Raw genomic sequence first — 15786 nt, forward strand, 5'->3', positions numbered from 1 at the left:
TTTCCTGCCTGAGGTTCACTGAAGTCATAGCGTACAATGCTGATACCTGAAAAAAAGTTATTAAAACCTTATAAACACTACTTTCATCATTTGCACAAATTCTGCCAAAAAAATCTATGATGCAATCATAAACCAATGTTTGTTTAAAATAAAACAACAAAAAATATCATGGTTTCCTTTTATACCCAAATATAACAATAAAGAAAAATCATTTCAGGCAATTGAAATCTCATCTGTTCTTTCACTAATTCCATGCATGCTCAGCCACAGGCACCCACAGTGATAGCAACCTGCATTGTCACTTCGTAAAAAAACTTCTTCAATTCCAGGCATTTGTACTCTTATACTCTTTAGGATGTGCTCGATGGCTGATGCAACAGCAAACCAATCTTGCCTCACTGCTCCAAAAATGTGATTGAATGTCTTGTGCTATAAATGCAAAGTTGGATTTATCATTTTTATACCTATACATGCATAATCAATATGCTGTATACTACTACAGATTGTTTTCTCTCTATCAAATTAAAAGACAATCTAATTCCATCTTATTCAAATGCGTCCAATTAGTCAATGTCTTATGTATATCATGTGTATATAGAGTTCTCAATCTTTATATCATTGATATATTAAAAATGTGTGACATTGTCTGAATAATATCTTGAAAGGTACATTCAAAGATCCATCTTCTGCTCTAAATATAGCAACAGAAACATGCCAGCTCATGCCTTTTTGTCCAAAAAAATCTGACTGCTTTTCTCTATAAAGTGCAGGAAGGAACTTCATTGCCCAGTCCATAATAATCAGAAGTTGGTGTGGCTGCAGCTCTTCTAATGCACTATATCTACCCTCTTCTTGGTTCTGAGTCCTTAGTATGTGGGCTTTCCAATCTGATATTTTCTCAAGAGCTTTCTCTGCTGTTAATGCTAACTCTTCTGCTACGTCAGATGCTGTGAACAAAAAATGGGAATGTTAAAATACATGTTAAATGAAGTGCTTTGTTGCGAATATAAAATAGCTAAGCTCTGATTCTAAAAAATTGTTAAAAAAATTGAAATATTGCTCTGCAAAAAAAAATTACTTACTTCTGATATTTTGGATTTCATTAAACAAGGCAGTGTTTATTTCATTGAGGATGTTGCATTTTCCACAAATTTCTTCATGGGAATGATCACATTCTTCCTGCAACAGCACATTGGTTGGGTGACTCAAAGCAAACTTCAAACAATGATCTTGGCATCCACTAGATAGTCCCACGCTAAATTTATATTCTGACTTGAGGTACATCTTTAGGGATTTTAAGGCAGTGGTGAGATTGGCAACTGTATTTGATTCAGATCCTAATCCTTTTAATTGGTCACACATATTTATTAGGTCATCTACAGCTGCAGCACCATCAGTGGCAATGTTGTCTAGACCTGTTAGGTTGGTTCTCTTACTTGCAGAGCATGTAGACAGAATTTTGTAGAGAGTAGAATCTGACAAAGGAACAAAACCTGTTTCAGAGCAGTATGACTTGTACATTTGTAGGAGAGAGGAGTGGCATGTTGTTCTCACTACTTGGGGTATGGTGACAGTCTGTCCATTGTCACAATGCAAATCTTTTGTTCCATATGAACAAATTTGATGAAATTTTGGATCCAAGAAAAAAGATAAAGCATGCTCCAGCTTTTCTTTGTTCATGCGATGCCGGTATCCTGGTTCCATAGGTCCTGGTAAAGAACCTGCTCCATGAGATGCAGCATGTGCTCGACTTTGATCAATTTCCCACTTTGTAAGTCCTGGAATGAGTTTCTGAAGTTTCGATTTACTATGTGCATTCGGCAAGGACAGCAGGGACAGAAGTTGACGTTTGAGAGCATTGTTTTCAGCTTCACAATAGAGTTGAAGAATTGTATCAGTGATTTCAAGTTCTGTTTTATCACTTTGCTCTGTATCCTCATGACAGTTGTCTTCATAAAGTAACTGGAACATATCACTGGATTGTCCTGGAGCCAAATGATTGAGAACTGTATGCACTACCTCCTTGGCCTTCCTTTTTAAATATCTTCTTGTGCTAGACTGGACCTCCCTCAATGGAGTTTTCAGCTGAAACTTTATTGGGCTTACATGGCCACCACTTAGAGACATCAAGGTGTTGTTCAGATTTTCTATTCCATCTGTGAGGTGTATTTGTCCTTCTAAGGAAGTGCTCCAGCTAGATTCTTGTGACAAAGTATATGTTGTCGATTCACCTGTCTGTGAAAAAAAAATTGAAATGATTAGTAAAAACAATTTTCCATCAAGTGAATTTTAAGATTTTGAGGGAGGTTGGGGTTTAGAAGCTGTACAACTAAATACAAGTGAAAAGCTGTCAATGTGACAGCAAACCAGGTTTTCTTTTATGTGAACTGTATCCATAATCCAAGTCAACCCGTATCCAGTGAAATGGAGTACCCTATATGCAATATTTTGCCAAAAAATGACTAAGTTCAAAAGCTGGTATTTTTTTCATAAATTATCGGAAATCAAAATCCTAGCAATATGCACACCTCTAATATATGTTCAATTGATCTGCAAAAGAACAATTACCTATCTTGAGAACTATAGGAGGAGTTATCTGTACAATGAGGGTACCCTATATGCAATATTTTGCCCAAAAATGACTAAGTTCAAAAGCTGGTATTTTTTTTCATAAATTATCAGAAATCAAAATCCTAGCAATATGCACACCTCCGATATATGTACAATTGATCTGCAAAAGAACAACTTCCTATCTTGAAAACTGTAGGAAGAGTTATCCGTACAATGAGGTATCCTTTTGGCAGCCGCCCGCCCGCCATTTTTCACCATTTTAATAACCAGATTTTTCCGTTGGAAAACCCGGTTAAAAAAATAAATATGCAAGGGATGTTTGAAAATTATTGAAACATTATGCTAAGGTTTCATTCCCACTCACTACTACATTATTTTTAACAAAATTTACAGTCATATCATATACTAGTATTGAGCATTGCAGTTCTCGAAAAGATGATCAGACTTAAACAACTGTTTATTTATGGATTATGTGAGGCCCAAGAATTGTTCAGGAGCCAGAGTCAAAACAATTTTAAAACATAGGTAATCACAGATTACAAAGCCCACCGAGACGATGTATCACCATTATGAGACCACCTTTATCATATTATATGAAAATCATGATTTTGACAAATTTTAATCTACACTATCTGAACTGACTAAAGTAAGAGCTTTTCTAGAAAAATTGTGTTAAAATAAAAGATGATTTTTAAAGATTTTTCTCTATATATTCCTAAGTAAAAATTTGACATCCCCCCCTATTGTGGCCCCACCCTACCCACAGGGATTACGATTTGAACCAACTTGAATCTACCCTATCTGAGGATGCTTTCAAACGATTAATAGCTTTTCTGGCTGATCAGTTTCTGAGAAGAAGAATTTTCCTTCTACATTCCTATGTAAAAATTCAACATCCCCATTGTGGCCCCACCCTACCCACAGGGATTACGATTTGAACCAACTTGAATCTACCCTATCTGAGGATGCTTTCAAACGATTAATAGCTTTTCTGGCTGATCAGTTTCTGAGAAGAAGAATTTTCCTTCTACATTCCTATGTAAAAATTCAACATCCCCATTGTGGCCCCACCCTACCCCTGGAAATCATGATTTGAACAAATTTGAATCTACACTACCTGAGGATGCTTCCACACAAGTTTCACCTTTTTGGCCAAATGGTTTTTGAGAAGATTTTTAAAAAATACCAACAAATTTTCAATGATTTTTAATTATCTCCCCTTGAATGAAGTGGCCCTCCATTTTAACAAATTTTGATAGTGGTTCTGGAGAAGAAGTCAAAAATGTAAAAAGTTAACGTACATACAAACAGACAGATGGACGCTGGACTAAAAGTGATCATAAAAGCTAGCTAAAAAGTGGCCACGCTCACATACCCCACTCTCTCACATTAATTGACATTTATTGTACACAAAATGAATGTCTGGTAAGTGGTAATGTATAAATACTGCACATAATTTAATTTCATAAAGAAGCACAAGTTCCGAAATATCATCACATCACATGCACATCTTTAACAACAAAATTCTATATGCAAGTTGTTGCGAGAGGTGTATTTAAGCCATATGAAAAAAATAAAGCTTCTATAATTATGATGATTGTGTGATTTAGCATAAATTGATATAGTTTATTTGCTTGACAAGTCTAGTGAGTATTAACACCATTTCAACTCACTGGATAAATCATATTAAAAAATCACAAAATTTACAAATCCTCTTTATATATATATATATACATATATATATGTCCAGTCTTCAATTTTTACAGGACAGTATCTAAGACAACTTTACATATGAAACACCACTAGACATCATTGAGATGCCCTGTTTTTACAAAAGTGTTACAGGGGATTCTGCTTTGACCTTAACCTCTACTAAATTTGGGTCAAGATCATTGCACATCCCTTAATTAAACAAGTACTCTATGGGCAATGAATAAACTTGATTCATGCTCACCTCACAGCCAATACCTACTGGCAGTCTTCTGGTCTAGTCTGAGATTCATTGGGTCAGAGAGAGAGAGAGAGAGAGAGAAAGAAAGAGAGAGAGCAAAGTCAAGACAAGGATTTTGACAAATAAAGGTCTGCTAGTCCCTTAAGGTTGATATAAAAACTTGATTCAAGGTCACTACACAAGTCAACCTTTACCAGAAGGCACTTTGTCTGTGAAGTATTTGCCAGATTGGGCCAAGGGAAGAGAAAATATGCCCCAGATAAGTGATACCAGAAAGACAGATGGATGGACGGACAGACAGACTGATCCCTATTGGGTGCCGGCTAGGAGGATACAATTTTTAGGGAATCAAGTATCAAAGCAAATACCTGTGACAAAGTCTCTGAATGGCACTGTTCAGCGGAATTCTCTGTCTCTGAATGGCACTGTTCAGCATAATTCTCTGTCCTTGTTTGGAGGTTCCTGGACTGCTGAAAATGTATATATGTTTATAAGTAAAAGATCAAACTCATACAGGTTTTATTTTAAAATGCAATTTTTTTTAAAACTGTTTGGTCCAATTCTTTGCTCATTACAGTATTTCTGTAAATAATTTTTCATCCCAATCAATTCTCCAAAAATTTATAATATTTTTTCAAATTACCCAAGCAATATTCATCTCTTTTCAAAGAGATAAATTCAGAAATATTCAAATTTAAAAAAAAGAAGGTTTATAACAGGTTAAAGAAGAAACATATGTACAATGTGCATGTGACATGGAAATGTATAAACAAAACAAAATCATTTGTAAACAAAATCATTTGACTTTGTCCAAATTTGAGAGTTGATCGATTTACTGTACTTTTATGCATCATTAAAACAAACTTTAGAAAGTTTCTGACAAGTTGTACACACAACTATCAGGATTTTATTACAATTAGCCTCATATTTTATAAGCACATGAAATTAGTGCATAAAATAAAACTGTTTGAAGACTAGTGAGAGACAAATTGATAACATTACCTGTAAGGTTGCTTCAGGGGTGTCATCCGAGGTATTTTTGCAAATTTGAGCAGAAGATGCATCTTTACAGCACTGAAATTATGTCATATATTAAAATTTAGCTTGACAAAATAGTTTGTTACTCCAAAATAATCACCAAAACGAGACACAAATGCATTTGAACTCTAACTTGGCCATGCAGCGATATAAATTCTTTATTTTATAAATGCCGATCCCGATTGTTTTTAGTTTAATTTGTGTATGACGTGCGATTCCGATAAAGTCAATATCATAATCATATTGATTATAGACATGAATACATTGCCTTTATTCTAAGCAAATTTAAATACATTTTGTTAAAAATGCAGCCAAATTATTTTTAGAGTTTTATATACTAGGTATTATGTACTTTAAAATAGCATACAGAAATAAGTTTTTTATGTGTGTGTGTGTGTGTGTGTGTGTGTGTGTGTGTGTGCTCATCTATTCCCATAATCAATCATGTATATCATACATGTATAAGTTATTTAATAGCATTCAATTCATTGTTTTATTTGTTTTAAAATAAAACATAAAAATTATTTCTTACCTCGCACCATTTCATTTCCTGGGTTACATTTTTTCTACATCTACTGCACAAGCCTAAAAATGTATTTTAAATTATGCATAAAAGACATAGAAGCTAAAATATGTTCCTTTATTGTGAGTTAATTTAATAGAATTTTTTAAAAGGCATTCAATAAAGATACAAGAGTGATATCTCAGAGACATAAATAACATAATAAATGTTATTTATGTCTCTGGATATATTAATTGTGGCATTTCGCACATAATTATAGGTGCTCCCTATTTAAATCAATATAACATTTTTTTTTTATCTCCATATAACCTACTACATGTATAAAATGTTATAGAATAAAAATTTTATACATTGATTAAGATGGGTTTTAGTGCCTTTGTCAGAGACATAAATAACAGAGATTGTTATTTATGTCGATCCCTGCCTAGTGCCTATGTTAATTCTGAAATCTATCCTGTTCTCAATATTATATAAATTGATATGTGTCTGCATTTTTAACATGTATGCAAAATCTATTCATTGACATGATATATGCAACTTCCACTACACAAATACAATACATATATATATACCTGAGCCAATAGGGACAATATATCCATATACTGTATGAAGGTGCCGAGACATAGACAAAGTAATGCTCCTCCCAACCTCTGCCTTTGCCGTTGTACTGTGATTCGGGTGTGAGCAGGATGACTTCTTCTTCCATCGTATCCCAAGGGAGTATCGATGAAATGGACAGATGGTATAGTCCCCAAATAGCGAAAAAACACCAGCACGGTAACATATCAAATGTCCCTCAGAAGCTATATCTCCTATGTTACATGATTTGAGGTGGTTTTTAATGTTTCTCCTACAGTTTTTCACGTACACTAAACTGTTTTCATTTGGGAAATAAGGTGATGTGGTACACTTGCTTTTATCGGGTAAAAATGAAGAAAAACTGCATACAAGACTACTTTCCATGGATTCTAATATTCCCTAATATGAAATATATTAACTACATTGTTCAATATATTACTTAATTTCAAATAAAACTACATTTTCTTCCCTGCATAATCCTCACCTTCCATGACCTTCTACACACGGAAGAGCATCACTGTACCCTTTTCAACTCCAACACTGAAGAGCGACAAAGGGAGATAACTAGATTTTGATGAAATTGCATAATTTCTAATCGTAATATTTATTCATAGTTTGAATAACCCATGGAATTTTCAGTTGATATAAATTCTGCATAATCAATTAAACACAGTTTTGTTTTCCATATACCTGGAAAATGTAGGATTTTTAGAAACAAACCTTAAATGTGTAACCACTATACAATAGAGACTGTAGACTGAATCAGCAAGTATGGTGTTTGTTGAGTTCATTTTTTTTTAAACCAGTGCACAGAATCAAATTATATTTAAGAAAAAATATTCATATAGATGTATTTCAATGTGTTTGTACCAATTATTACAAACAAATTAACTATCATGAATCAGTCATCTATGTTTCTGCCTGGTTCTTACAAATAGCTGTACTTAATAAAATTTAAAATATTTGGGATATACCTTTCTTGCAAATTCAAAGTTTAAATACACTAAATGCGTTTTATTTAAAACACTCCTACATGCTTATCGTTTTAAGTGTTTACTACATGACAGATAAGTTACATACCTTTTCATAAATTAATATTTGAACATCCAATAAATTAAAGTGCATTAAAAGGTCAGACTTCAAGTAACAAAGTTATTGTATAAAAACATTTTATAACTAAAGACTCAAAGTAACAGAGCCATTAAATCATAAATCGATTTCTATCGTGAATTAAAGTGAAGAAAATGTGTTTTGTCTCAATAATTACATAATGGTTACTTCTAATTTCATGGGGCCACCTGGGACAAATTCATATAAGGGCTATATTTTTAAAGGGTTGTCATACATGCAAATATAGGTTTCATTGTACTTCAGCCCTGTTAAATTTAAAAGACTCGTTCACTCTGACAAATAAAAAACGGTCAGTATCAATCCCAGATATTGGCATGTGCATGTGTTAAAAGTTATATTGCTGAATCGGAACTTTTATGACACCTATGTCACTATGAATCTACACTACCTGAGGATGCTTCCACACAAGTTTCAGCTTTCCTGGCCAAATTGTTCTTGAGAAGAAGATTTTTGAAAATTTCTCAACATTTTTCAATAATTTCTAATTATCTCCTCTTGAAAAAGGGCCTGACCCTAAAGTTCTATAACTTTGAACCCCCTTTGCCTAAGGCTGATTTGTGCCTAGTTTAGTTGAAAGTTGTTCTTGAGAAGATGTTGCAAATGTAAAAAGTTTACAGACAGAGAGACAGACGGACGACAGACCAATTGTAATCAAAAAAGCTAACTTGAGCTTTCAGCTCAGGTGAGCTAAAATTGATTGATCCACCTCTCTCTACACAAAATATGCGTCAAAATTTACAGTACGACGTCACATCAGCAAGTGCGCCGCGATCAGGCAGTTATTTATACATGTATTTATCGTTGTTGGACTTATTTGACTACAAAGTTGCACACATGGGTAATTGTAAATGTTGTTGAATGTTTTTGTAGCCATAACAATCGTAAATTACTTTATTTACTAGCATTTCAAATGACGACTAGTTGTTTTGTATGATGTCATAGTTAACATATTAACCGTACTTTCTTGTCGGCGCAACCACAAAGCAAACCTAAACAGTGCTACGTACTTTTACTTTCCACTGTAAGAACGCAACAGAAAGTAAGTAAGTAAGTAAGTAAGTAAGTAAGTAAGTAAGTTAGTATAGAAGTAATTTATTTATTTATAGTGACGGGTATACATTTCCAAGTGTAATATCAAAAACAGAGAGAATAGATTTAACACCCGGCCCGTCGGGTCTTTATGTCACTTTGAACACATTATACATGAAAAAAGAAAAGAAAATAACACAGCATCAAGCGATAAACAAAGATATGATTGAAAATATAAATGTATAAGTATAAAGCATCCTTTAGAACCTTGAGTTTGCACAGTTTATAGAATACAGTATATGTTTATTTTCTGAACAATAAAGATTGTCTACGTGTAAAAGAATGATATAAGTATTTAGCATCCTGACAAGGATAATTTGAAATAAGAACAATTAGTGCATCTGTATCTGACAATTATATAGTCTGTCCCAAGATATTGATGCTGCATATTTGAACAATTTTTAATAAAAATACACATACCTGTGACAGAAGTGCAATTATATCGATGAAAAGGAAAATTACCAAGATAACTTCATTCACACATTATCATTTTTCCCTCGTAAAAATTCACAGGAGCGAAAACAGATTTGCCTACGGAGATTTATAATGGGGAATGTTGACATCTCTTTTCCATTCGGAAGTACTCGGGACACCTCGCGCAATTTAACGTTATCATCTGGGCGTCTTTATCTTCTAGGCAATGGAAAAATCCCGTAGACTTTTTATTTTGAGCTGTGTATTGATACCCGACAAGCGAGAGGGGGCGTTTCTAAAGGGAAATCTTTGGATTTTTTCATACTATTGAATGAACATCGTCTGAACCAAGAGGTATTTATAAATATTGAATAATTTAAGGAAATATGCGGCAAAAATATCTTGGGACAGATTAACCTGTATTGCAGTATTTTCGCAAAGGATTCTTCTATAATCGTTATATAAAGGACAATGTAATAAAAAGTGAATTTCGTTTTCTACACTATTTTTACAACAAAAAGTACAAATTCGCTCCTCAACGGGTTCACCGTGGTATCTATCCGTCTCAATTCTCAATGGTAAAATTCCACATCTAAACTGAGCCAAAATTGAAAGTTGGCGCAAAACAATGGACTCCAAGAAAATATCGAATAGCTCTATTTTGAACATTATCTATCGATTGAAATGTTTATAATAGTATGTTATAACAGTGCATGAAATCGCATTATCCTCTTAATTATCAATTTTTCATTTGGCTACTCTAGCTCTTACATGTAAAATAAATTTTAAACATACAGTTTAAACGCGTAATATCTAGTATTTATGTCATATGCTTATCAGTATGTTATGGACTATATGTCATGCAATTCAAAAGAATAAAACATCTTGTTTCATACATATTACTTATCAAAGGTCCTGCAAAATGCGTGACATGACTTGTTGATATGATGCTTATTTGTTAAGACAGTTGTATACTTCTTTTATTTAGGTATATGACGTATTTTCAATAATAATTTTATTGGGGAAAAGCAAAGAGGAATGGCCTCCTTTAAAGCAGAGGAAAAAATCATTCAAATAAAAAAGATGGATTAATCAACACATATTATTTAAACTATCCGTAAAAGTGATTAATATTATCAAAATAAAATCCGTGCAATGTCCTAACTTTGGTGATTTTTATTAAAAGGGGAGGACATGGGTCGATGAAAATCAAACTGTGAAAAAGGTTTTCCAACACTTTAATACTATCATTTGTAAACAAAGGGTTACTATTAAAGAATAGAAACTTTATAGCAGTCTGGTTTTTTTTTCAAATCTGATAAAAAGCATCTTTTTACGGCCAACAATGTCTGGAACCATGAGTTTTAAAGCTTTTGATGTAATAGAAACTCTTACTCATCTGACCGATGCACCAATTTTGCCTGCTAGCTACAGTTGCACTTTAGAACATGTATAAAAGAGGATTTTAAAGACTTTTTGGGATAACTAAAAAAACTTTAAAGAATAAATGCATTCAATATTCAAAATATGAACAAAAAAGACCCCCACCCACCACCAAACCTCTAGTCCCAGGGCCATAAGTTTCTCAATTTTGGTAGATTGCTTGATCACCATTATCATGTACATGATTTGTTTGTCAGTTACACGCAAATAAAGAAACATATTATGTAAAAAGATAAATTGACTTTCGTACTGTATTCTTGGCCCATATAGGTAAGATCTTAATGTTTACCAATCAATGATCTCATTTACTAGTATTTACAAGCTATTCAAGCTACGCACCAAATTTAATAAATTTTAGATTAATAGTATCAGGAGGAAAGTTGAAAATGTTCAAACATTTATAATTGATAGGAAGTGACAAATGGCGACTAATGACGAAAAATGACGACAATTGACGACGAGCAACCTCGGATAACCATGAGGATATAGTACAGGTAAATACACAAGAAAAACTGAATGTTACATGTACTTGATTAAGAAGGTCTGAAAAGGTGAGTGAATGGCAGATATATGTCATCAGCTTTAAGAGGAGCTCGACATAAAAATATAGGAAAATACCAAAACCATAAAGTCAGAATTTATGGATTTTTTTTAAAAGTTTACTAGTTTAAAGGTATACAAATCATATCTTAAAATATTTTAAATCATACGATGTATTTCCAAAAACAAAATCGATTTAACTGACCAAAAGACATCAATTTAAGTACTGTGGAATCATTAATTTTCGTGGGGGTCAATTTTCGTGGATTGGTATAATTTTACAGGCTCGGGGAGACGTAATTTCGTGTATTCTCTTATATCTACAAAAGGAAACATGACTTTATTACTTCAATTTTTTAATTCGTGGAGGATGTAAATTCGTGGATAAGAGGTTCCCACGAATTCCACGAAAATTGAGCCACCACAAAATCTAATAATTCCACAGTAAGCATTTTGCAAGATGAGTTCCCGGCAGAAGTTAATGATTGCATATTGGTGAAAAATTAATATACTGAGTCAAAAACTAGTGTACTTGTAGATGTCGTTTTGACAGTTCGATATCATTAGCACACCACCTAATATCCTCCAAAGCACACACCAGTGTAATTGAGTTCTTTTAAAACATTACCCATCCCCTTTGTTCTGCAGACCTGCAGTTTGATGTAAGCTGTTTTGGGTGATAGGAAGACGTATTATATAAATCAGGATCGCAAAATGATTTAAGGTATGATTTAGAAAAGAACTACAAATACCGGTTCATGTATGAATTATGCTTAATGAAACAAAATGTAAGAGAGAGAGAGAGAGAGAGAGAGAGAGAGAGAGAGAGAGAGAGAGAGAGAGAGAGAGAGAGAGAGAGAGAGAGAGATATTTTGGTTGCCAACCAATTACTGATTTTAAACTTTGGAGCATGTGTACTGTATTAATATACATACGTCATACGTACGTAAATTGTCATTTATCGTAACATGAATGACAAATCAAGTATACTGCATGTATGTCAATATGAGGTTTCTTTATTACGTGAATCAAATGGAGATAAAACAAAATCATTCAGTCAATGTGAAATGAATACAGTTTTATCTCATAAAAACTGAACGATATATACATGTAGCATACATTATTTACACAATGTTATAGTCATCATAGATATCTGATATAATGTTATTCATTTAAGATATCTGAAGATCTTTACATTCCCAGTCCACTTGGCAACATACAAGTTGTCTTGATTATCAACACACACACCGAACGGATCTTTTACGTCTTCGATGTAACGTAAGAACTGTCCATCCTGGTCCAGGATGTGGATACAATGGTTTTTGCTGTCTGCCGTCAGGATCTGACTCTGGCTGTTTGTTGTGATGCCATGAGGTTTAAACTGTTTCCTTTTGGCCCATGAGGGATGACCAGTGTATCTCCATCTGAGTTTTCCGGCCTGATTAACCACCACTACTGAATAAGCTCCAGGGTCAGCTACACAGATGTCATAGTTTCTGTTCTCGGTGATGTATTTAATGTAAAAATTTCCTGAGTACAGAGGTTTACCTTCATCATTAAATTGAATGGTTTGTTTCTCTGTACTTCCAAAGTATCGGACAACTTTAGATTGAGTTGTGTCATCATTATATAAACTAACCAGAAAATCATCAGTAGAGGTGACACACAGATTATTCGGCTTCCACCCCTGTAATCTAATTATCACTTCCGTCTTTCCATCGTTTATTTTATTGAGAGTCTTGAATTTGGACTCACAATACACAAGATTTCCACCTCTTGTGACAGCTATATCACTTGGCATTTCTCCTGATCTTGTTTTGATGGTCTTCATATATTTGCCAACAGTACTGAAGCATTTTATATTCCCAGTTTGTGCACTTGTCCAGATTTCTTCATTGTAAAAAGAAATACTACGGAGATTTTCATACCATGTGTTAAATGTGTTGATGATCTCAGGTATATCTAACAGCTCTCTTTGTGAAACCTCTGGTGATTTTATTTTGTAGCCATTTTTATCTGTTGTTGAAACGAAAGGTTTTATGGATCCAAACATTTCGTAAAACTTCTCTCCGTTGATTGACTTGGGAGAAAATGAAGGCAGTGTGACATGAACTTTGGCAGGAAGTTTCCTGAATTCTTTAATTCTTGGTCTGTACTCTACAATTACAGACACATCATTGGATTCTTCAAGTTCCTTTAAAGCAGATAAGTTTCCTATAATTAAGGATTCGATCTGTTTGATTTCATTTAAATGTTTCTCCAATATGGTGCCGTGTTTTTCTTTAATCTCTGTTATTTCATTCTTCATCTTGTCGATCACTCTATTAACTTCTGTGTGCCATTTCTCTCCCTGATCCGATATAACTGTAGTGATTTTCTCATACTCTCCATCTAGGTTGGCAATTTGGTTGATTAACTCCTTCTTTATATCTTCATACGTGGGGGCAATAACCTTTTCTATTTCTTCAGTAATCAAAACCTACAAGTGTGAAGCATGCCTTTAAAAGAAAAAATCAAAAACACCAGGGTAGGTGGAGACAGATAAGAATTTCATGAAAAATGTTCAAACCTAACATGTTTTTCTACATTTTTGATGCATATATAGAATAAAAGGGTAAAAATATGATGATTCTTGTTCATTTCAATAGTAATTTTGATGTTTTTGAAGGTCAAATGTACATGTACAATTACATATCCTACATGTAATGTTAATAGAGACAATTGGAAAAATTGAGGGGAGGGGGGATTCAACTTTGCATAAAAATACAACTTAAATATCACTTTTGGACAGGAATAGGCATAAACTTGGGTTCTTAGATATCTTGTAAACTTATAATGATAACTGCATTTATCTACATGTAAACTACATTTGAAAGAAAAATATTCTTTTTTTTTCTTTCTTTTTTTAAATTGGGTTATATAAGTCAGGTTGCTTAATGTTTTTTCATAGAATCAGACAGCAAAATTGCTGCAAATTTATTATTTCAATGATTAAAACTATTTTAAAGTATTTATTCTGATTTCAGTAATTAACTTAAAGCCTATTAATTGTCACTAGGATATATACTAGGAAACTCCTGCTTTCTGTGCCAATTTACTTATGAAGAAGTATATGATTATCCATGGGACAGTTACGTTTTCTAAGCCTAAAGACATGGGACACGTATTTTTTTTTCAATGTGAAAACCATTGGACATGTCAATTTTTTGATAGAAATTTTTATTTGTACCGTCCCATCATAGTGATCAATTTTGCCTGGTCCGTAATGTATTATATTTTCAAATATCACTGTCCATTTCCGTTCATTTCTTATTTTTAAATCAATTTTTTACGTGGTCTCAAAAAGTGTGTGTGTGTGGGGGGGGGGGGAGCAACTTCATGATAATTCATTTTTTATATGTAAATTTATGAAAATGTTTTTGCTGTGACACAAATGCCTCTTGCCCGCCCCCCCCCCCCCCCACACACACACACATCTCTCACCCGAAGCTGTGTGCCTGAAATTAAAGAGAATGTATATATTACCAACATCTGTTGACATTTGTTAGAATGCTTTTATTACGTGAACGTCTAGATCTAGATCTGGTTTTGAAATATATTGATTTTACACAGTGAATTTTTTTAATTTCTTTTAATTTTCATTAATAATGCCAAATTGAAAAGCTAAAATATGTTTAATTAAATAAAGATTCAAACGTAAATCTGGTTTGAATAAAATTTTTAATAGTTTGTGTGAATATGAGGTTTCTTCATTGTGTAAATCATATACAATGGCATACAACTTTTTGCTTGTCAAGATTTTATGGATAAACCCGCTCCCTCCCCCCCCCCCCCCATACACACACTTTCAAAAACGATACTACGTACCTGTTTAACCATGTTAGAAAAACTCTTGATTTACGTACTATCTCGGTCTTAGCTTTTAAACAAAAGTGAAACAATTTGTTTTTAAAACAGAAATATAAGATTCATGTCAAATTTTGCAAATCAAAAGCATATCATTAAAAAGTGTTTGGTCTCTGAGCATTTACACCATTCTCCAAAATTCTACAGAAATCAGATACATGTAGAACATTGTAATCTTAATCAAGGTGACGAAAGAGTTTCAACTTTTCAGTTAACGCACGCCAAATGAATACAGTTTTCTCTCACAAACACTGCGCAATGTACAGTATACATTATTTACACAATGTTATATTTATCTCAGATATCTGACGACCTTTAAATCTCCAGTATGATATTCGACACATACAAATTGTCAAGCTTATCAATGCACACACCGAAGGGATTTTTTACGTTTTTGATGTAATGTAAGAACTGTCCATCCTGGTCCAGGATGTGGATACAGTGGCTGTAAAGGTCTACCGTCAGGATCTGACTTTAACTGTTTGTTGTGATGCCAAAAGGTTGAAACGGATTTTTATTGACCGGTGTATCTCCATCTGAGTTTTCCGTCCTGATTAACCACCACTACAGCGCCAACCTTAAAGTCAGCTACACAGATGTC

The 15786-nt window shown here is 33.5% G+C and overlaps 2 protein-coding genes across 3 annotated transcripts; both read right to left on the bottom strand.

The window, feature by feature from the left end:
- Positions 1-189: 189 nt before the first annotated feature.
- On the bottom strand, positions 190-7604 carry LOC128160376 (uncharacterized). Of its 2 annotated transcripts, none has more exons than XM_052823686.1 (7): positions 6656-7604; positions 6093-6145; positions 5525-5596; positions 4891-4989; positions 1083-2235; positions 670-947; positions 190-429 (listed from the first exon to the last, which is right to left on the bottom strand). In XM_052823686.1, the coding sequence occupies exons 1-7, from the start codon at positions 7044-7046 to the stop codon at positions 214-216; spliced, it is 2262 nt and encodes a 753-aa protein (XP_052679646.1). In that variant the 5' UTR covers positions 7047-7604; the 3' UTR covers positions 190-213. The 2 variants fall into 2 exon arrangements, with proteins under 2 accessions (XP_052679646.1, XP_052679645.1); XM_052823685.1 differs by having other exon boundaries at positions 4891-4992.
- Positions 7605-12297: 4693 nt separating this feature from the next.
- On the bottom strand, positions 12298-15158 carry LOC128160807 (uncharacterized). Its single transcript, XM_052824133.1, has 2 exons — positions 15147-15158; positions 12298-13758 (listed from the first exon to the last, which is right to left on the bottom strand). Exons 1-2 carry the CDS (start codon positions 15156-15158, stop codon positions 12448-12450), a joined length of 1323 nt encoding a protein of 440 aa, XP_052680093.1. The 3' UTR covers positions 12298-12447.
- Between the last annotated feature and the right edge of the window lie 628 nt (positions 15159-15786).

Source organism: Crassostrea angulata, chromosome 8, assembly GCF_025612915.1.
Source record: "Crassostrea angulata isolate pt1a10 chromosome 8, ASM2561291v2, whole genome shotgun sequence".
NCBI lineage: Eukaryota > Metazoa > Mollusca > Bivalvia > Ostreida > Ostreidae > Magallana > Magallana angulata.